The 22717-nt window shown below is 43.1% G+C and overlaps 2 protein-coding genes across 3 annotated transcripts in view; both read left to right on the plus strand.

Annotated features, from left to right (window-relative positions):
- LOC111953079 (yjeF N-terminal domain-containing 3-like) overlaps positions 1 to 6164 on the plus strand; it is a 90138-nt gene extending 83974 nt beyond the window's left edge. For both annotated transcript variants that reach the window (XM_070435144.1, XM_023972176.2), the window contains 3 exons: positions 4157 to 4270; positions 4510 to 4660; positions 5353 to 6164. In XM_070435144.1, coding sequence (XP_070291245.1) covers positions 4157 to 4270; positions 4510 to 4660; positions 5353 to 5549 — 462 coding nt within the window. In that variant the 3' untranslated portion in view covers positions 5550 to 6164. The remainder of the gene's footprint in view (positions 1 to 4156; positions 4271 to 4509; positions 4661 to 5352) is intronic.
- Positions 6165 to 11397: 5233 nt separating this feature from the next.
- The window catches only part of LOC111953001 (cartilage intermediate layer protein 1-like), a 37328-nt gene continuing 26008 nt past the window's right edge, over positions 11398 to 22717 (plus strand). The window contains exons 1-3 of the mRNA XM_023972062.2: positions 11398 to 11620; positions 18611 to 18709; positions 20661 to 20930. Of these exons, the coding sequence (XP_023827830.1) occupies positions 11557 to 11620; positions 18611 to 18709; positions 20661 to 20930 (433 nt within the window). The 5' untranslated portion in view covers positions 11398 to 11556. The remainder of the gene's footprint in view (positions 11621 to 18610; positions 18710 to 20660; positions 20931 to 22717) is intronic.

Here is a 22717-nt window from a genome sequence, read left to right on the forward strand (position 1 = left end):
CAAACACTACATAAGAGAGACACCGCACCACTACATAAAGAGAGACACCCACACCACTACTTAAAGAGAGACACCACAACACTACATAAAGAGAGACACTCCAACACTACATAAGAGAGAGACACCGCAAACACTACATAAAGAGAGACAACGCACGACACTACATAAGAGAGACACCGCACCAACTACATAAAGAGAGACACCGCAACACTACATAAAGAGAGACACCCAAAACACTACATAAAGAGAGACAACGCAACACTACATAAAGAAGACACCGCAAACTACATAAAGAGAGACCACCAACACTACATAAAGAGAGACACCCAACACTACATAAAGAGAGACACCCAACACTACATAAAGAGAGACACCGCAACACTACAATAAAGAGAGACACCGCAACACTACATAAAGAGAGACACCGCCAACACTACATAAAGAGAGACACCGCCAACACTACATAAAAGAGACACGCAACACTACATAAAGAGAGAACACCGCAACACTACAAAAGAGAGACACCGCAAACACTACATAAAGAAGACAAACGCAACACTCAAAGAACCAACGCAACACTACATAAAGAGAGACACCGCACAACACTACATAAGAGAGACACCGCAACACTACATAAAGAGAGACACCCACAACACTCAGAGAGACAACCAACACTACATAAAGAGGAGCACCGCAACACTACATAAAGAGAGACACCCAAAACTACTAAAGAGAGACACCACAACACTACATAAAGAGAGACACCAACACTACATAAAGAGAGACACCGCAACACTACATAAAGAGAGACACCACAAACACCAGAAGAACAACGCAAACACTACATAAAGAGAGCCACTGCAACACTACATAAGAGAGACACGCAACACTACATAAAGAGAGACGACCGCAACACTACATAAAGAGAGACACCACCAACACTACATAAAGAGAGACACAGCAACACTACATAAAGAGAGACACCACAACACTACATTAAAGAGAGACCACCGCAAAAACACTACATAAAGAGAGACACCACAACACTACATAAAGAGAGACAACGCAACACTACATTAAAGAGAGACACCACAACACTACATTAAAGAGAGAACGCAACACTACATAAAGAGAGACACCACAACACTACATAAAGAGAGACACCGCAACACTACATAAAGAGAGACAACGCAACACTACATAAAGAGAGACACCACACCACTACATAAAGAGAGACAACGCAACACTACATAAAGAGAGACACCGCAACACTACATAAAGAGAGACACCACAACACTACATAAAGAGAGACTTAAGACAACAACATAGCATGGCAGCAACACATGACAACACAGCATGGCAGCAACACCACATGACAACAACATGGTAGCAACACAACATCGCAGCAGCACAACTTGGTAGCAGCACAAAACATGGTACACACATTATTGGGTACAGACAACAGCACAAAGGCAAGAAGGTAGAGACAGCAATACATCACGTGAAGCAGCCACTACTGTCAGTAAGAGTGTCCATGATTGAGTCTTTGAATGAAGAGATGGAGATAAAACTGTCCAGTTTGAGTGTTTGTTGCAGCTAGCTGAAAAGACGAGCGACCCAGGGATGTGTGTGCTTTGGGGACCTTTAACAGAATGTGACTGGCAGAATGGGAGTTGTATGTAGAGGGTGAGGGCTGCAGTAGGTATCTCAGATAGGGGGGGAGTGAGGCCTAAGAGGGTTTTATAAATAGGCATCAATCAACCAGTGGGTCTTGTTACAGGTTTTCAGAGATGACCAGTTTACAGAGGAGTATAGAGTGCAGTGATGTGTCCTATAAGGAGCATTGCTGGCAAATCTGATGACCAAATGGTAAAGAACATCTAGGCACTCGAGAGCACCCTTACCTGCCAATCTATAAATTATGTCTCCGTAATCTAGCATGGGTAGGATGGTCATCTGAATCAGGGTTAGTTTAGCAGCTGGGGTGAAAGAGGAGCAATTACGATAGAGGAAACAAAGTCTAGATTTAACCTTTGCCTGCAGCTTTGATATGTGCTGAGAGAAGGAAAGTGTACCGTCTAGCCATACTCCCAAGTACATGTATGAGGTACTTGTATGAGGTACTTATCACTGTGATTGAGGCCCATTAGCGGTGGGGATCACGGCTGGTCATCGTTTAATATCACAAGTCACAGGTGTCTGGCTTTCCACTCTCCCTAAACGTCTATCATTAATCATTAAAGGTGTAATTTAGTCATCCCAGATTCCAGAGGGCTAGTAGGCTTACAGCGCTGTGCTAATCAGAGGGTTTTTCTWTATTTTTTAACTATTTTCTACATTGTAGAATAACCGTGAAGACATAAAAAATATGAAATAACACATATGGAATCATGTAGTAACCAAAAAAGTGTCAAACAAATCAAAATATATTTGAGATTCTTCAAAGCAACCACCCTTTCCCTTGATAACAGCTTTGCACACTCTTGGCATTCTCTCAACCAGCTTCATCAGGTAGTCACCAGGAATGCATTTAAATTAACAGGTGTGCCTTTTTAAAAGTTCATTTGTGGAATTTCTTTCCTTCTTAATGAGTTTGAGGCAATCAGTTGTGTTGTGACAAGTTAGGGGGGGGTATAAAGAAGATAGCCCTATTTGGTAAAAGACCAAGTCCATATTATGGCAAGAATAGAGGCTTCTAAACAGCTTCTATGCATAGTCACTTTAATAACTCTACCTACATGTACATATTACCTCAACTAACCGGTGCCCCGCACATTGACTCTGTACCTGTATATAGTCTTGCTAATGTTATTTTACTGCTGCTCTTTAATCATTGTTATTTTTATTTCTTATTCTTATTTTTAATTTTTTTAACTGCATTGTTGGTTAGGGGCTCGTAAGTAAGCATTTCACTGTAAGGTCTACACCTGTTGTATTCGGCGCATGTGACAAATAAAATAATGAAAGAGAAACAACAGTCCATCATTATGTTAAGACATGAAGGTCAGTCAATCCGGTCAATTTCAAGAACTTTGAAAGTTTCTCCAAGTGCAGTCACAAAAACCATCAAGCGCTATGATGAAACTGGCTCTCATGAGGACCGCCACAGGAATGGAAGACCCAAAGTTACCACTGCTGCAGAGGATAAGTTCATTAGAGTTACCAGTTTCAGAAATTGCAGCCCAAATAAATGCTTCACAGAGTTCAAGTAACAGACACATCTCAACATCAACTGTTCAGAGGAGACTGTGTGAATCAGGCCTTCATGGTCGAATTACTGCAAAGAAACCACTACTAAAGGACACCAATAAGAAGAAGGGACTTGCTTGGGCCAAGAAACACAAGCAATGGACATTAGACCAGTGGACATTTGTCCTTTGGCCTGGAGTCCAAATTTGAGGTGTTTGGTTCCAACCGCCATGTCTTTGTGAGACGCGGTGTGGGGGAACGGATGATCTTCGCATGTGTATTTGTGCACACTTAACCAGCATGGCTACAACAGCATTCTGCAGTGATACGCCATCCAATCTAGTTTGGGCTTAGTGGGACTATCATTTGTTTTTCAACAGGACAATGACCCAACACACCTCCAGGTTGTGTAAGGGATATTTTACCAAGAAGGAGAGTGATGCCTCTGATGCCTCATCAGATGACCTGGCCTCCACAATCACCCGACCTCAAACCAATTGAGATGGTTTGGGATGAGTTGGACCACAGAGTGAAGGAAAAGCAGCCAACAAGTGCTCAGCATATGTGGGAACTCCTTCAAGACTGTTTGAAAAGCATTCCAGACGAAGCTGGTTGAGAGAATGCCAAGAGTGTGCAAAGCTGTCATTAAGGCAAAGGGTGGCTATTTGAAGAATCTCGAATATAAAATATATTTTGATTTGTTTAACCTCACTAGGGTATGTGGGACGGTAGCGTCCCACCTTGTCAGCAGCCAGTGAAACTGCAGGGCGCAGTTTTGATTTGTTTAACACTTTTTTGGTTACTACATGATGCCATGTGTGTTATTTCATAGTTTTATGAATGTGTTTCATAGTCTTCAGTATTATTCTACAATGTAGAAAATAGCAAAAATAAAGAAAAACCCTTGAATGAGTAGGTGTGTCTAAACTTTTGACCGGTAGTAGTATTTTCTCTCTCTCTCTCACAGGAGTATGAGCCAACCATCTACTATCCCAAACGCACCCCCCACACCATTCAACAGGACTTCACAGTTCAGTGTGAAAAGATGGACATCCCATTCCTCTCCTATCTCCCAACAGAGGTGAGCAACATAAAAAATAAACATACGACATTAAATGTTAATGTCAAGTTTAATTCAAGTATTCATTTGTGTCTTATACATTTTATAGACACAAATTAATCCTTAAATTAAACTTGACATCTGCTAGCGTAACTGACTTATGAAAGTGCACCTTGCTGGAGCTGTGAGAACAATGTAAAGCTCTTGTCTAGATGCTGACCAGAGTTTGAGTTGTGGTTGTGTTATGGTTGTGTGTTCAGGTGCAGTTGATCAACGATGCCTATAACCTGGTGATCGATMCCATCCTGGGGCCAGAGACTGACCACACAGACGTGAAGGAGCCCTACGCTGGCATCCTAGTCACTCTGAAGCAGGTCAAGATCCCCATCGTAAGTGTGGACATACCCTCAGGTAAGGCTGAAAGCCATGCTGCACATTCAACATGTACCAGTGTTGCACAAATGTACAGAAATTTGCCCAAAACAGGATTTTAGCTCTGAGCTAAACACGAGTAAGCCATACAAAATAAAAGCCTGTACATGCTCCACCACAGGTGGCACCTTGATTGGAGAGGACGGGCTCATAGTAATGTCTGAAACGAAGTCAATGGAATGGTATCGAACTCATCAAACACATGGTTTCCATGTGTTTGATACCATTCCATTTACTCCATTCCAGATATTTTTATGAACCATTCTCCCCTCAGCAGTCTCCTGTGTGCTCCACAATTCACCGGGCCATATTTGCAGCTGTGATAGCCTTTGTCAGGTCAACCTCAAGTCATCCTCAACACTACCGAGCTGTAGAGACAAACCTGGATGGACTGAGATAGTAAAGCATATAGCTAAGTGTAGTATATATATTTGGCCATTATATCACACCCTCTCCCCATTTAACTTGTTCTGGAATGCTGCTACCTGGCAGGTTTCTCATCTGTAAGATATGAAATGCCGATTAAAGTTGAAAGGAGAAGATCAAGTGAGATACTCACGCTCTCCATGATGTTATGTCACGTGACATAGCTAGTAGATGTCAGCAGGTTAGTTGTCCCATCAATGGAGATGGAATTCAAATGGTGATCATCATTTCCCTGTTTATTAAAGGTTGGGATGTGGACCAGGTGACCTCAGATGGGATCAACCCAGACGTCCTGATCTCGCTTATGGCACCAAAGAGATGTGCCACCAGTTTCACAGGGAAGCACTACTTGGCGGGACGCTTCCTGCCTTATGACATCCAGAAGAAATACGATCTGAACCTGCCAGAATATCCAGGCATAGACTGTGTTATAGAATTGTAAAATCTTCTGTACACCCTCACCAGTCCTCATTTTGGATAAATATGGATAATATATTCACGTTTTGTATTTTATAGATTGTTACTGTGCTTTATCGTTCATGTGCTATCTCTCCAATGCGTGTAGACTAGAGCAGGTTTAGCCTTACCCAGAATTCACTCTGTTTGCTCAAATACAATAGAAAATGGTATTTAGAATCTGTGGGAGGTCTGAGTTGTATGTCTGTTTTGGAAATGGTTTGAGGAGTTTCCATGTGAGTTACCAAGTGAGTTACCAAGTGAGTTGCGTCATTCTCATTTTTGTGATTGCTTCTTTGCAAAGTTCTGAGATGATCTTTCTCCTTCAGCAAAAAACGATGAATGTTGTGCGGAAGAGGTGTTTTGTACCTTCGAGTTAACTTCTATTTTTTATGTATTATTATGTTTTGAGTTCTGTTTTTCTTATTGAAGAATGCTTGGATTTTGGGTCAAACTACTTTCTAGCAGCTGCATATTATTATTATTATTATTATTATTTTTAAATAATTGTCTACACTGCTGCATTTCCTTAGTCCAAGTAACACCTGTTCGTTGATTTGCAGTTAACTCTTTGTCCAATAAAATATCTCATTTAACAATTGTTTTGATTCCGATGTGATTCGATGTAAGAAAGTAGGACATATGAAAGCTGACAAGATTAAAGGTAATCATGACAGTACATCTTCCACAGGAGTTACAACTTTGTAGAGTCTAAACTGTGTTGGTGGATAAAACTGCCATTATGCTTCATAACATCAGAGATCACACAGTAGGCTATGCAAATCCATGCCAAGCCTCAGACATTGTTAGAAGAGATCAGGCAGGAGATCAGACGGATGATATTACATGCTGAATGACCATTCTTGATACACACAGGAAACTGTTGAGCATGAAAAACCCAGCAGCGTTGCAGTTCTTGACACACTCAAACCGGTGCGCCTGGCATCTACTAACATAACCCGTTCAAAGGCACTTAAATCTTTTGTCTTGCCCATTCACCCTCTGAATGGCACACATACACAATCCATGTTTCAATTGTATCAAGGCTTAAAAATGATTATTTAACCTGTCTCCTCCCCTTCATCTACACTGATTGAAGTGGATTTAACAAGTGACATCAATAAGGGATCATCTCTTTCACCTGGATTCACCTGGTCAGAACTATGCCATGGATAGAGCAGGTGTTCGTAATGTTTTGTACACTCAGTGTAGAATCAATGTGGCAAACAAGTGTAGTGCAAGCTGGGTAGTTAGTTGATGACGAGTGTCTCTCATCATTTTGACCTGACTCTGAACATGTTTATAATAGGCCTGTGAATGAATGTAAGTAGGGTACAGGACGATTTATGTACTCGCTAATGTATTTATGCCAAAGCCTGCACTGTCCTCTAAGTGTTAGTACTGGGCGCATGAATTCATAGTGTATTTATACCAAAGCCTGCACTGCCCTCTAAGTGTTAGCACTGTGCGCATTAATTCATAGTGTATTTATACCAAACCCTACACTGTCCTCTACGTGTTAGCACTGTGTGCAAGAAGTCATATTGTATTTATACCAAACCCTGCGCTGTCCTCTAAGTGTTAGCACTGTGTGCAAGAAGTCATATTGTATTTATACCAAACCCTGCACTGTCCTCTAAGTGCTAGCACTGTGCACAGGAAGTCCGAGTGTCAAAATGTTAATCCCATAACATACAACGGCGTTAAACCTGTTAAGCGCAAAGAGCCAACCCACAGGGCACACACTGGTTGAATCAATGTTGTTTCCATGTCATTTCAATGGCCAACGTGGAATAGACGTTGAATTYAYGCTTTTGGAATACATCTGAACATTTAATGCTCATATTTTTCATTCTGTTCCTTTGCATTTTCTGAGAGGCTCTTTCTCATATATTTAAGTGAGAATGTATTTTTCTAATGTTTAATTGATGGTATTCAAAGTTCAAAGTCTTTAGAGGGTGGAAGAGAATTAACAGATAATAACCGATACTAATATCATATTGAGGAGACCAGAGGAGGCCGGTGGGAGAAGCTATAGGTTTTCATACTTATGTTTGAGGTGTTCTATACCGTTCCATTTATTCCATTCCAGCCATTACAATGAGCCGATCCTTCTGTAGCTCATCCCACCAGCCTCCTCTGGAAGAGACATGTTCTATTACAGTTGATTGGTAGGCTGTTCTGGATTTCAGTGATTTAGAACTAAGGGTAGAACATCTAAGTAAGAGGGCAGACTAGTGCATATTTTTTTCACAGATCTGCATGGAATTATCCCATCTGCCTGAGGGAATTTTACGGAATAACTCCTAAACATCATTACAATTGCTGATGATGTATTTGCAACTAGTCAGTGCATTCTATCTCACAAGCATGGCTCTGTGTGTTTTGAAGTGAGTGTTTGTTGAATGGCATGCCTTATGATGCCACTTCCCTCTTTGGCAGAGAAGCATCGGGCAATCAGCAGTTGTTAAAGTTACAAAATCTAACCAGAAGTTGACCATCTGGCATTGTCATGCTGTCTGCGAGTACACAAACGATGTGAAGCTCTACTCTAGTGCCACGTTCAAGACAACTCGGAAACTCCGAGTTAAAATAAGAGTACTTTTTTTGCGTAGCGCTGCCTATTGGTTGATTCTGACAATTTCCAAGTGGTAAACTCGGAGCTCATCTTTCTTTCAAAGTCGGAAATTTCTGATTTTCAAAGTTCCGAGTTGTCTTGAAAGCACCATGCTGGCTTCACATGCTCGTCAGAAATGGGAAACTAGGAAGCGGGAAGTCATAAGTCTGACATGATTGTGAAGTGCTTTAGAAGTCGGAACAATTCTGCAACCAATAAGATTTTAGCTAGCTTGATAAGCTATCTAACGTTGATAATAAATAATAATAATAAAGTTAGCTAGCATAGACAATATGGTCAACTAGCTACATTCTCCATATTGCTAAGGTTGTACTTGAAAAGGTTAAAGGTTAGTGGTGAAACGTCGCAACTTGGCAACAGAATTTTCTTGGAACTAGGAATTTCTGATAACTCAGATAGCACGTGAACTTGGCAATAGTCATGGACTCCGACAGGGAGAGAACAAACCTTTTTATACTGAACAAAAATATAAATGCAATATGTAAAGAGTTGGTCCCATGTTTCACAAGCTGAAATCATAGATCCCAGAAATTTTCGATACACACAAAAAGCTTATTTATCTCAAATTTTGTGCACAACGTGAGAATTTCTCCTTTGCCAAGATAATCCATCGACCTGACAGGTGTGGCATATCAAGAAGCTGATTTACCAGCATGCTCATTACACAGGTGAACCTTGTGCTATGGACAGTAAAAGGTCACTCTTTTGAGGGAGCATGTTGCCAGCATGTTACCAGAGAATTTCCAGCAACTTGAATGTTCATTTATCTTCCATAAGCTGCCTCCAACATTGTTTTTGAGAATTTAGCAGGACTTCCAACCGGCTTCACAACCACAGACCACATCTAACAACACCAGCCCAGGACCTCCACAACCGGCTTCTTCACCAGCGGGATCATGAGACCAGCCACCCGGACAGCTGATGAAACTGTTGGTTTGCAGAATCGAAGAAGCTCATCTGTGTGCTTGTCGTCCTCACCAGGGTCTTGACCTAACTGCAGTTTTGTGTCGTAAACGACATCAGTGGACAAATGCCTACCTTCAATGGCCACTGGCACGCTGGAGAATGAATTTCATGAGTTTCAACTCTGCTGGGCAGATAGGGGTTTGCTTATTTCAACGTTGTGAACAGAGTGCCCCATGGTGACAGTGGGGTTATGGTATGGGCACACATAAGCTACGGACAACAAACACAATCGCATTTTATCGATGGCAATCTGAATCCACAGAGAGATCGTGATGAGATCCTGAGACCCATTGTCAAATCAAATCAAATTTTATTGGTCACATACACACGGTTAGCAGATATTAATGCGGGTGTAGTGAAATGCTTGTGCTTCTAGTTCTGACAGTGCAGTAATATCTAACAAGTAATCTAACAACTACCTAATACACACAAGTCTAAAGGGATGGAATAAGAATATGTTCATATAAATATATGGATGACTGAGCGGAATAGGCAAGATGCAATAGATTGTATAAAATGCAATATATACATATGAGATGAGTATGTAAGCATTTGAAAGGAAACACTTTGAAGTTTGTGGAAATGTGAAATTAATGTAGGAGAATATAACACATTAGATGTGGTTAAAAAACCATGCCTTTTTTTGTGCCATTTTTGAAATGCAAGAGAAAGGCCACAATGTATTATTCCAGCCCAGGCGCAATTTAGATTTTGGTCACTAGATGGCAGCAGTGTATGTGCAAAGTTTTAGACTGATCCAATGAACCATTGTGTTTCTGTTTTCTATCAAGACTGCCCAAATGTGCCTAATTGGTTTATTAAAAACTTTTCATGTTCATAACTGTGCACTCTCCTCAAACAATAGCATGGTATTCTTTCACTGTAATAGCTACTGTAAATTGGACAGTTAGATTAGTTAGATTAACAAGAATTTAAGCTTTCTGTCTATCAGATATGTCTTTGTCCTGGGAAATGTTCTTGTTACTTACAACCTCATGCTAATTGCATTAGCCTACGTTAGTTCAACCATCCCGAGGGGGACCCACCAACCCTGTAGAGGTTAACAGTCTGATGCCCTTGAGATAGAAGCTGTTTTTCAGTCTCTCAGTCCCAGCTTTGATGCACCTGTACTGACCTCGCCTTCTGGATGGTAGCGGGGTGAACAGGCAGTGGCTCGGGTGGTTGTTGTCCTTGATGATCTTCTTGTCATGCCATTCATCCACCGCCATCACCTCATATTTCAGCAGGATAATGCATGACCCCCAAGGATCTGTACACAATTCCTGGAAGCTGAAAATGTCCCAGTTCATCCATGGCCTGCATACTCACCAGACATGTCACCCGTTGGGCATGTTTGGGATGCTCTGGATCGACGTGTACGACAGCGTGTTCAAGTTCCCGCCAATATTCAGCAACTTCGCACGGCCATTGAATAGGAGTGGGACAACATTCCACAGGCCACAATCAACAGTCTGATCAAATCTATGCGAAGGAGATGTGTCACGCTGCATGAGGCAAATGGTCACACCAGACAGTAACTGGTTTTCTGATCCACGCCCCTACTTTTTTAAAAGGTGTCTGTGACCAATAGATGCATCTGTATTCCCAGTCATGTGAAATCCATAGATCAGGGCCTAATGGATTTATTTCAATTGACTGATTTCCTTATATGAACTGTAACTCCGTAAAATCTTTTAAATTGTTGCATGTTGTGTTTATATTTTTGTTCAGTGTAGTTCCTTTGATGACAAAAACATGTTTTGCATGGCAAAGTATATATTTTTGGTTAAGGCCAATTTGAATGCCATTGTTACGCAATTGACAGGCTTGTTTCATTAATTACACTACACTGAGGTTGAGCATACTGTAGAAAAGCTGTCAGTTTTTACGAGTTCTGGATACAAACATAATCATAATATCTTAGCGTGATGCATTCTGTGTACTCTGGTGGATACAACATTCAGTAACAGCCCAAAAACGTATTACAATCCAGACAGAACCGATGAAATCTTACTCTGTGGAAAGTAAAAAAAGACCCTTTTATTTGAGGTAATATTCCACCCCGCTCTCTCCTGCATTTTTTGGGGAGTGTTATGGAAGACACAGATGTGAGAGAGCACTGGCCAATGGTGAGCAGAGGGGGGCTGGATTAGACTGCACTCTGGGTGTCCCTTCTTTTAAGACTCCTGTTCCCCGTCTAACTTACAATCCTCATATGGCTGGGTTTAGGGACAGCAGCAGGTTTCCAACCACCATCATTCACACCTGAGAGCACTCAGACTCTGTAGCCTGCCATTTTGAAGAACAGCACAATTTCTTCTTGACTTGATAATATAATACACGCAGAGAGAGAGAAGGAAAGCATCCAAGTTTGTAATTGTGGGACACCATGTGGGACGTTACAAAAGTGTCACTACTCCTGTCTTTCCTGGTGGCAGTGGCAGCGGCTCAAGGTATGTCAAGTTAATGTCCTCCTCAAAATGTGATGTTAGTTAAGATTCATTATTGATGTGCAAATAATTATATCACTCTGCCTTTTTACATATCCCACAAAAAGTAATTGAAATTGTTTGTGTACTTATCAGCAGAACTCATTTTCCAGGACATTTTAGAATAGGTTCCTTGTTTTGTATCATTGCCGTTGTCTTGCATGCCATTTAACTGTAGCTGTGGTAAGCAACGTCATTACTCAAATGAGAACTTCATAATAGCCAATTCAACCCTGAAGCCTGGACAGCTTCATCATTCTGACACATGCTGTCAATGATCCACTGCTTGTATGTAGTAGCTCATTCTTATGGCATAAAAGTATACAGTGGACAAAACATTAGGAACACCCGCTCTTTCCATGACAGACTGACCAGGTGAGTCCTGATGAAAGCTATTATTCCTTATTGATATCACTTGTTAAATCCAATTCAATCAGTGTAGATGAAGGGGAGGAGACAGGTTAAAGATGGATTTTTAAGCCTTGAGACAATTGAGACATGGATTGTGTATTTGTGCCATTCAGCGGATTTACAAATACATATAACACATTGAAGGTCAGTGTAGCACTCTCTCCCTGTGAGATTGCGTGTGTGTTTGCAGTGAAGGCACTAAATGGATTAAGGCTGACCCACACCACCATTCCCCCTTTTCCTGCAGTCACCTGACTGAGAGCGAAATAAGGAGGACACGAGGGCACAAACTGAACTCACACAGCCTCAATTATCAGCCAGTAGATATGCAAATTACTTCCATCCCATCACCCTCCTCCTGTGGCTAATTAAAAAATAAATATGCTTACATCTTTACGTGCTGCTGCTTTAAGCTTTTCCCGCACCAAAGGTCTGACTGGCACCCAATTAAAAAGCTTATAGAAAGTGGAGCATAAACACTGAGTGTACAAAACATTAAGAACACCTGCTCTTTCCATGACATAGACTGACCAAGGGAATTTAGATGAAAGCTATGTTCTCTTATTGATGTCACTTGATAAATCCACTTCAGTGTAGATGAAGGGCAGGAGACAGGTTAAAGAAGGATATTGAGCCTTGAGACAATTGAGACACATTGTGTAAGTGTGCCATTCAGAGGCTGAATGGGCAAGACAAAAGATTTAAGTGCCTTTGAACGGGGTATGGTAGTAAGTGCCAGGTACACCAGTTTGCGTGTGTCAAGAACTGCAACACTGCTGGGTTTTTCACGCTCAACAGTTTCCRGTGTGTATCAAGAATGGTCCACCACCCAAAGGACATCCAGCCAACTTGACACAACTGTGGGAAGCATTGGAGTTAACATGGGCCAGCATCCCTGTGGAACACTTTTGACACCTTGTAGAATCTATGCCCCGATGAATTGAGGATGTTATGAGGGCAAAAGGGGGTGAAACTCAAAATCAGGAAGGTGTTCCTAATGTTTTGTAAACTCTGTATATAAGGAAAATAGCGACAGGTCTAGCCCTTCAATTTGAACATTTTCAGATGTTTTTATTAGTTACGATTACTATTTTAGAATTTGAATTTGTTACATTTCATTTTGTTTTGAGTTTTGTTCACATGTACTTTAAGAAATAGTGTCTTGGCACCAAACGGTGTATGGCACGAAATTTAAAATAAACCAATCAAATCAATCATTAGAAATATGTGCACACATCTCTGTCTTCCTGAACCTAAACTTTGCAAGCTGAGAAAGTAGCCTATCCCAGTGGATGTCAGTGTTGGACCAGTAGTGGTTCTTTAGTTGTGAATGGTGAGATCATACTGTAGCACCACAGGGGGGCTGTCTGTCTCTGCAGGGATATCCCACCACTGGAAGTGTTAATCATGTTGTGTGAAGTCACCAGCACTCTCATTTTACTAACATGCTGTCATGTTAATGAGAAGCAGATGGATGTTAGGGGTAACACATGTTTCTCTGGGGGTGATTATATAATCTCTTTGTAGGGATCAGGGCCCCTCAATTTGAGGGGGTGTGTGAAAGTGGCAGTAGACTAGTTATTATACAGTAAGTGTGTTATAATGGATGGATAGCCTTGGGATTCTTTAAGAATTCAGTGCAAGTACTGGATAGTTTTGCCTGTTCAGGAAAATTATCACACTGACTAGGTGTTTGATAGAATGGATAGTGATGTATTCACTCGCCAACACATTGTGGCAGACATGGGTAGTATTTGTCCCCATCTCACCTCGATACATTACCCGACGGCTGGAGCACTCACCAAGTCAGCACTCACCAGTAAAACAAGTAAACACAAATCCTCTATCCCACTTTCTCACATAACTGACAGGTGAAATGACTCTCTCTGGTTTCCCCTCTCCCTGTCTCACTCTTTCCTTTTACTTTTCATTTCCCTCCTGCTCCTTCTCTATCACTTTCCCCCCATCATTATCTCCATCCCTCTCAGGGTTCAGAGATGTATGATGTGTTTTCCATATTTGAAGAGACAGCTTCTGCTCCTGGATGCTATACCGAAATGGGACACTGTGACTGACTATCAGTCAAGCTAAACTAAGTCCCAGGTCTTAGTGGAGTGTTTTAAAGAGCCAGATGCCACATAGGCTGCCCGTAATGAACTGTAATCTCCCATACCAGTCTCGGGATAGATAGAGGTGGAGGTGGGCCAACTGGGACCATGAAGAAGCAGTCTCAGAGCTCCAAAGTCAATGTTGTCCCTGTGCTAATCGGCTTCATTCAGAGGGACTAGCTCATTCTCCAGATGCTGGCCACAGACTAACTGGAGAGCAGTGGTCCAGCTAAACCACAATCACCACACCAGGATGTGTAGCCCATTGACTTAAATGAGAATGGGAGAGAGAAGAAAGGGATCAAAGTCCCTTGTATTCCCAGCAATCACCACGTGAAGGCCCAAATGATATGACTCCAGTTTCTCTCTGGCTCACTACCGTTTGAAGATGCGGGTCCTGCGTTTGAGGATGAAAGTGCACAAACATTACTTTGAAGCATAGGACTAGGCTAATGCTCAAGAAGCAGTTGTTTCTAGAGCTCGTGTATACCCATTGCAGAAACCCAGGTGAGAACTTGCAGTGGACTTAATGGGGAAATACCATTGAGGCCAATTGTTTTTTTTATAGCCTGAATACGGAAATGCAGTGTGGTAGAAAAAAATCACATTAAGAACACAAAGCCGCTGTGTTCTTTTTTWAAATCCCCCTAAATCTTGTGGTGGATTTGCATCATTAGTTCATGTCAGGGGCAAAACTGTATAATGAGGCACATATGCCTTTGACCAAGAATCAGTCAGTGGCTCCCCAACCAGCCCTGAAGCCAAGATTGATGGAGGGAGAAAACAGAGAGAGAGAGACCATCTGATTCTTCTACCACAGCACACCTCAGCCAGATAATAGGCTAACTAAACAAAGCAACTTCCACATATCTGCAAGGCCATGGCATAAAAACTCACATGCATACGTACACACACGCACACTTTCTGGGCAATCATTTAATGTCCATTGGTTTGACACAAACCCTCTGATTTTGAACAAATATCTCCTTACTGCCTAAATCTTAATAAGGCCAGGTGACGGATGTTTCCAGTGCTCTAACACTGCACACACCTGTTATTACACTTAAGTGTGGGGCTGTGGCATGGCAAAGTTGCATCAACACTGTGTGGAGAGACACTCAACATTCAGCCCAGTGCTCAGCCCCGTGAGCCACTCATCCAAGCTGTTACATAACACAGAAAAGTGTTTTTACATTTTCTTCTTGTAAGGCTCTGGAATATTTTAAACAATCTCCAGACCTGCTGAAAGGCCTGTGTCTCTGCCCAGACAGATCTGGGTTGGAAATCTGTCTAATCTGACTACTGAAGTCCTTTCTCTGGGTAACTTCAAAACTTATTTTTTCATTTTCTGCAACTTTTTATTAGCATCTGGCAGCTGCCGAGTGTGCATGCAGCTCTGTCTCGGAAAACACCTGGCTGAGAAGGCAACAGGAGAGGAGAATGGCATTTAGAAGGGCCTGCAGTATTAATAGATGTTTTTGTCCTTGTGTACCCTGTAACTAAAGCCCAGCACCACTTTATAGTGGCAAGATCCCCAGAATAAGTACCAGAGTCCAGAATGGCCAAAGCAGTGCAAGGGCAGAAGCAGGAAGAGGGGAGCTTGAGACAATACTGGATCTGACGCCCAGTTGAGAGTTCGCCTCCATCACTAATATAACATTGCATGGTATTCAGCTTTATTATGAGAAGCTAGCCTGTATGTCTATATTAAGAGAAGCTAGCCTGTGTGTCTATATTAAGAGAAGCTAACCTGTGTGTCTATTTTGAGAGAAGCTAGCCTGTGTGTCTATATTAAGGGGGAGAAAGAGGGTCTGCTAATAGGCACAGAAACATACTTGGAACCATTGCTAATGTATTGGTTCCATTACATGGGACTATACTTTGACCTCTTTCAGTATCTTGTTCCTGGGTTGGTGTTTTACGAGGGTGGTGGCGAGGTAGGAGAGAGGCCTCTATTAGGGAAAGTTAAACAGGAGTAAGGACCTCAAACAAAGGAGGAAATCCGGTTAAGTTTAAGTGTGTTTCCTCTGACATAACAGTGTGTTTCAACATGTTTTGGATGAGGTAACGCCACTGACGTACAATTAGCATTAAACAGCACATATAAAATCACTGGCTTTTTAAATTCACATATAAAGTGTTAACAAGCCACTCAAAGGAACGTTAAATAGTCAAAGTCAACTACTGGAGCCGAGGCCACTCAGGCCAGTGCACTTAAACAACTGCCATAGCTGAAGTTGCAAGGCTGACGTGTTTATATTATATTAAATATGGATTCCGACATAAAAAGCTTTAATGCCATTATGCACCTCATAAAATTACTCTTGTAATCTTTTAATGGTTTAGGCTTCAATATCAAACATCTTGAAGTGATAAGTGTAAGCAATGTGCCCCTGTTGGAGTATCCAAGGCTGGTAATAGTGCAGTTCTCTGTCCAGTAGATTGTTAATATGACAACGTCACTTGGAAGTGTGTCCAAGCCCGCATAGGCACACCAGCAGTGCAGAGGTTGTGCGGAGAGACATTTGTTTCTATTTAGCCAGTCATTCTATCATGTCAATCAAATATTAAAACCCCTGTCTATGATCTACAGTATCAAGCCAGATATGAAAAGCCCACCTTGCATTGAAAGATAGCCCCTTGCTTTACTGTTAAACACACAGCTGCAGTATGTAGGCCTACAAAGCTGAGGGCAGCGGTCAGTCTGGTTTAAGCAGACTGCAAAGGCTGACCTGGAACTTACGTAATACCACTTGTAAGAGAAGCCATTCACTGGGTTGAAGACCATACTAGGAAAAAATGCTCCAAAGCCATAAAATTGGAAGAGAATCGTGTTGGCGTAACAAAAAAAGACCCACAGTCAGCAATAAATAGCAGAGGGACTGAAGCTTGCCTCTTCTTTGGGTCTTTGTGACTGTGTCCATAAACTCAGCGGTGGACCTCCTAAAGTGGTAAGCGCTCTCACAGACAGCCAGTCAGTCAGGCAGGCCGCGAGACAGTCCGTGGTGGGAATGGCTTTCTTTGGCCACGATGGCTTCAGGCAGGCGGTTGGGAACCGAAAGAAAGGACACACGTCTCCACTGTCAGCCCTTTGATGCCTGACGCTGACGCATATGTGGGACGTGAATGTAAGTGTGTGTAATATCAAAGGGGACAACTGGCTGCGTTGCTGCATGGGCCATTCCAGCATAATGACAAGATCAGATGAAGATACAGAGGAAAGTCAGAGAAGGGAAGAGAAGGCAGATGTAGAGATGACTGATGGATCAAGGCCAAACCGTATCTGAGACTGGGATGAGGTGGAAAAGAGGGAAAAGTAAGGCATATTGGCAGCATATGCTGTACAAGTCACTACTAACGGATGGCTTACGTGAGCTGATTCCTCTCAGCTGTGTGTGTCTCAATGGGTCTCCTCAGCATCCTGGCTTTATTGATGGAGACGTGTTCATTTAAGGGGGGACGTTTGGGCTGTGGAGGGACCCAACAGCTAGGACTTGTTTCAAAGAGGGCAGCCAGAAAACTAGCTCGAAGACACACAGTTTCAGACACACTATCACGCCACTAGACATAGACAATGTTTCCCTCAGAGAGTGGAGGAATGTAACCTCTGGTACGTGGCTCATTGAGAAACCATGAGGAATCATCTCTGCTTGTCCTTCCTACTTTCCCTCTCTCCATCACTCTCCCTCTCTTTCTCCCTCCAGTCCATCTCCCTTTATAGAGGCTCCAGCTCATTCATCGGCTTCTGATTAGAGAGAGCGAGAGAACGAGAGAGAGAGCGAGAGAGAGAGAGAGAGAGAGAGAGAGAGAGAGAGATTTTCCATATGGCCCCAGGTCCTTAATGAGACTGGACAGTGTTTCGTTGAGAAAAAACTGAACGTGCTTGGACTGTGGTGTAGTCTTCTGACTAGTGTGTGACTGCGTGTGTGTGATATCAGGTGTTCTCACACACATCTGGATGGAGCTCTTCCAGACTGATTGCTGGCACCTAGCTAGCTCACGGGGGCGGTAAAAGAGAACCAGGCTTGTCTTTGTATTCTGGTGGCACCCAGACAAAGCCGGGGGATCTGGAAACACAGACACCCCAGCGTCAGTGCACCAAGATCAGGTGTCCCACCCCAATACTTCTCCCTGGCCTTCAACCACAGCCCACGGAGTGAGACGTAGACATTCTTCTCACATTCACAGACACTCAGACAAATTGATGAGAACATGCCGAGGACGAACTCCTCAGACAAGTAGGTCCGCAGACTCGAAAACCGGCTTCCATAAATCTGGTTCTCCCCATTGTAAAACTTGGTGGATCCATTGAGCAGAGCTCCTGAGGTCACTGTTACAGTGTTACAGTGTGGTAGTGGTGCAGCGGTGCAGGTTAGGTTGGGCCCTGCTGGTCATGGTGTTAGGTTGTATTCATGGTGTGGTTCTCCTCATCCAGGGCCCTTCAGGAACAGCTCTCTGCTCAGGAAGTGGAGTCAGACAGACAGGAGCAGGAAGCTGGCCTACAACATGCTTACTGAGCCACAGCAGACCACAGGTGAGTGAGTAAGCTCACTCCTAATACCACCTGGTTGACCTATACAACCTGAGGAGGGAAAACTCACTCAACAATGTTGTCACGTCCTGACCTTAGTTCCGTTTTTGTGTCTCTATTTTAGTTTGGTCAGGGCGTGAGTTAGGGTGGGCAGTCTATGTTATTTTTTCTAGGTTGTTGTTTTTCTATGTGTTTGGCCTGGTGTGGTTCCAAATCAGAGGCAGCTGTTTATCGTTGTCTCTGATTGGGAGCCATATTTAGGTAGCCTGTTTTCCATTGTGTGTTGTGGGTGATTGTTTCCTGTGTTAGTTTCACATTTCAGGACTGTTTCGGTTTTCGTTATCATTCACTTTGTTATTTTTGTATTTTGTCGTGTTCAGTTMTATTAAACTATCATGGACACTTACCACGCTGCGTATTGGTCCGATCCTTCATACTCCTCATCTGAAGAGGAGGAAAATTGTTACAAATGTGTCTTCTGCCTCAGACAGAGGGGTTTCCTTCCTTTGATGTACTGAAACTCACAGGCTTTACACACCCATGGCAAGTGCAGAAAATCGATTTTTACAGTTTCATTACATACTAGTAACATTTATACATACAAGCTATCAAATTTAGGGGTCAAGTCCATTTCCAGTCCAAGGCCAATCTTGAGACTCTATGAGCCCCACCCCCTTCTCTAATTCATCAACTATACCCTGTTTCTAATGTGTAATCAATGTTCAGTTCCCACTCAGCACTCACATTCCATTATGCTTACATTCAGTCTCGCTCCTTTGAATGAGCAGTCTGGTGGAATGAGACAATGGTGTTAACCTGCCAGGATCATATCAGAGCAAACAATAGCATGGAGTCTACTTTATATTCACATGAGTGTAGTTRAATTTAAGCAACTATTCATTAAATCCAGTCCAAATTAATATGTAAGCCAACACATACATTATCCAGATACAGGAAATTAAAACGAAATACCTAATGTCACCACAGGGTTGAAAACCACTGGCTTTTAAATGAACAGAGAGACTAGAGAGAGAGGTCACTATGTCTGTTGAYAATGTCTACCGACGATAGCACACAGCACGGTGAGCACACATCCTGACAACGTCCACCAATAGATCACTTCACTTCTCTCTCGATGCTTCCCAAGGGACTCGTTCCAATGATGAAATCTATTATTCAGAGATCCATGGTATGTTGCTAATGCAATGCAGCGAGGCTGTTTCTTCACATCTTTGGAAAATCTCAGAGTTGAACATGTGGCAGACAAAAGCTAGACGACATGACACTTTCCCTCCTCATCTGCCTTCTGAGTTGGCTTGGAAAGAGTTTGGTCAACGCAGGCTCCCCTGGGCGTCTCTACTCAGCAGACAATGACAGTAGCAGACTATTCTCTTAAACTGTGCAACCTTGCGAGTGGCGCAGTGGTCTAAGGCACTGCGATGCAGTGCTAGCTGTGCAACTAGAGATTCTGGGTTKGAGTCCAGGCTCTGTCGCAGCCAGCCGCGACCAGAAGACCCATGGGGCGGCGCACAATTGGCCCAGCGTCGTCTGGGTTAGGGGAGGGTTTGGCCGGCAGGGATGTCCTTGTCCCTTTGTCGCACTAACGAATCCTGTGGTGGTCCGGGCGCAGTGCATGCTTTACACAGTCGCCAGGTGTACAGTGTTTCCTCCGACATATTGGTGCGGCTGGCTTCCGGGTTAAGTGGGCATTGTGTTAAGAAGCAGTGTGGCTTGGTTGGCTTGTGTTTCGGAGGACGCACGGCTCTCAACCTTCGCCTCTCCCGAGTCTGTACGGGAGTTGCAGCGATGAGACAAGACTGTAACTACCAATTGTATACCATGAAATTGGGGAGAAAAAGGAGTAAATAAAAACTAACTGTGCAACCTTACCCCCTAGTTGTGATTTGTATCTCCTTGTCTATGTCTCCCTTCTCCCAATCTGCATGTATGGCAGGCGTGACTGAATGGACGTCCTGGTTCAACATCGACCATCCAGGGGGGAATGGAGACTACGAGCGGTTAGAGGCCATCCAGTTCTACTATAGGGAGAGGGTGTGTGCCCGGCCGGTGGCCATGGAGGCCCGCACCACGGACTGGGTGGCAGCAGCAGAGACTGGGGAGGTGACTCATTCCAGCCTGGAGAAGGGCTTCTGGTGCATCAACAAGGAGCAGGCCTACGGACGCATCTGCTCCAACTACTACGTCCGCTTCCAGTGCCCACCAGGTACCCACAGACCACCATGCACCATGCCCCATTCACATAGGTTATAAAGTAGATGTGCTATAATAGCTTTGTGTTCAGGATTCTGAACCCATACTGTGCTTTTTTTWWAWWTTTTTTTATTTTACCGTTATTTTACCAGGTAAGTTGACTGAGAACACGTTCTCATTTGCAGCAACGACCTGGGGAATAGTTACAGGGGAGAGGAGGGGGGATGAATGAGCCAATTGTAAACTGGGGATTATTAGGTGACCGTGATGGTTGAGGGCCAGATTGGGAATTTAGCCAGGACACCGGGGTTAACACCCCTACTCTTACGATAAGTGCCATGGGATCTTTAATGACCTCAGAGAGTCAGGACACCCGTTTAACGTCCCATCCGAAAGACGGCACCCTACACAGAGCAGTGTCCCCAAACACTGCCCTGGGGCATTGGGATCTTTGTTTAGACCAGAGGAAAGAGTGCCTCCTACTGGCCCTCCAACACCACTTCCAGCAGCACCTGGTCTCCCATCCAGGGACTGACCAGGACCAACCCTGCTTAGCTTCAGAAGCAAGCCAGCAGTGGTATTAGGGGATAATGGAATTTTGTGAGGGGATTAGCCAACTATCCATGTCACCCCTAGTTACTGTGCTGTATACTGAGCCGAAACAGAACCTCAGTGGAGGTAAAGCCACTTAAGCCATGCATCTGCTGCTCTGTTATGGCCACTAATGATCTGTTTTTTCTTTTCCCCCCCTTTTCCCCCCTTTTTTTTTTGGGGGGGGGGGGGGGGGGCTGGATGAGCTTAATATTGCAGAAAGATTGTTGATTCCATCAATGTAATTGTCTGCATCATTTCCAATCCCCCATATATTTTGGGGGTAAATATATATACTGTATATCCATATACATACACGTACATACCCATACATATGCATAAATAAACATTCATACATATATACAGTTGAAGTCGGAAGTTTACATACACTTAGGATGGAGTCATTAAAACCCGTTTTTCAARCACTCCACAAATGTGTTGTTAACAAACTATAGTTTTGGCAAGTCGYTTAGGACATCTACTTTGTGCATGACACAAGTAATTTATCCAACAATTGTTTACAGACAGATTATTTCACTTATAATTCACTGTATCACAATTCCAGTGGGTCAGAAGTTTACATACACTAAGTTGACTGTGCCTTTAAACAGCACGGGAAAATCAAAAGAAATCAGCCAAGACCTCAGAAGAACAATTGTAGACCTCCACAACTCTGGTTCATCCTTGGGAGCAATTTCCAAATGCCTGAAGGTACCACATTCATCTGTACAAACAATAGATACGCAAGCATAAACACCATGGGACCACGCAGCTGTCATACCACTCAGGAAGCAGACGCGTTCTGTCTCCTAGAGATGAACGTACTTTGGTGTGAAAAGTGCAAATCAATCCAAGAACAACAGCAAAGGACCTTGTGAAGATGTTGGAGGAAACAGGTACAAAAGTATATATATCCACAGTAAAACGAGTCCTATATCAACATAACCTGAAAGGCCGCTCAGCAAAGAAGAAGCCACTGCTCCAAAACCACCATAAAAAAGCCAGACTACGGTTTGRAACTGCACATGGAGACTTTTTGGAGAAATGTCCTCTGGTCTGATGAAACAAAAATATAACTGTTTGGCCATAATGACCATCGTTATGTTTGGAGGAAAAAGGGGGAGGCTTGCAAGCCGAAGAACACCATCCCAGCAGTGAAGCACGGGGGTGGTAGCATAATGTTGTGGGGGTGCTTTGCTGCAGGAGGGA

The sequence above is a fragment of the Salvelinus sp. IW2-2015 genome, linkage group LG26 (assembly GCF_002910315.2).
Source record: "Salvelinus sp. IW2-2015 linkage group LG26, ASM291031v2, whole genome shotgun sequence".
Taxonomy (NCBI): Eukaryota; Metazoa; Chordata; class Actinopteri; order Salmoniformes; family Salmonidae; genus Salvelinus; species Salvelinus sp. IW2-2015.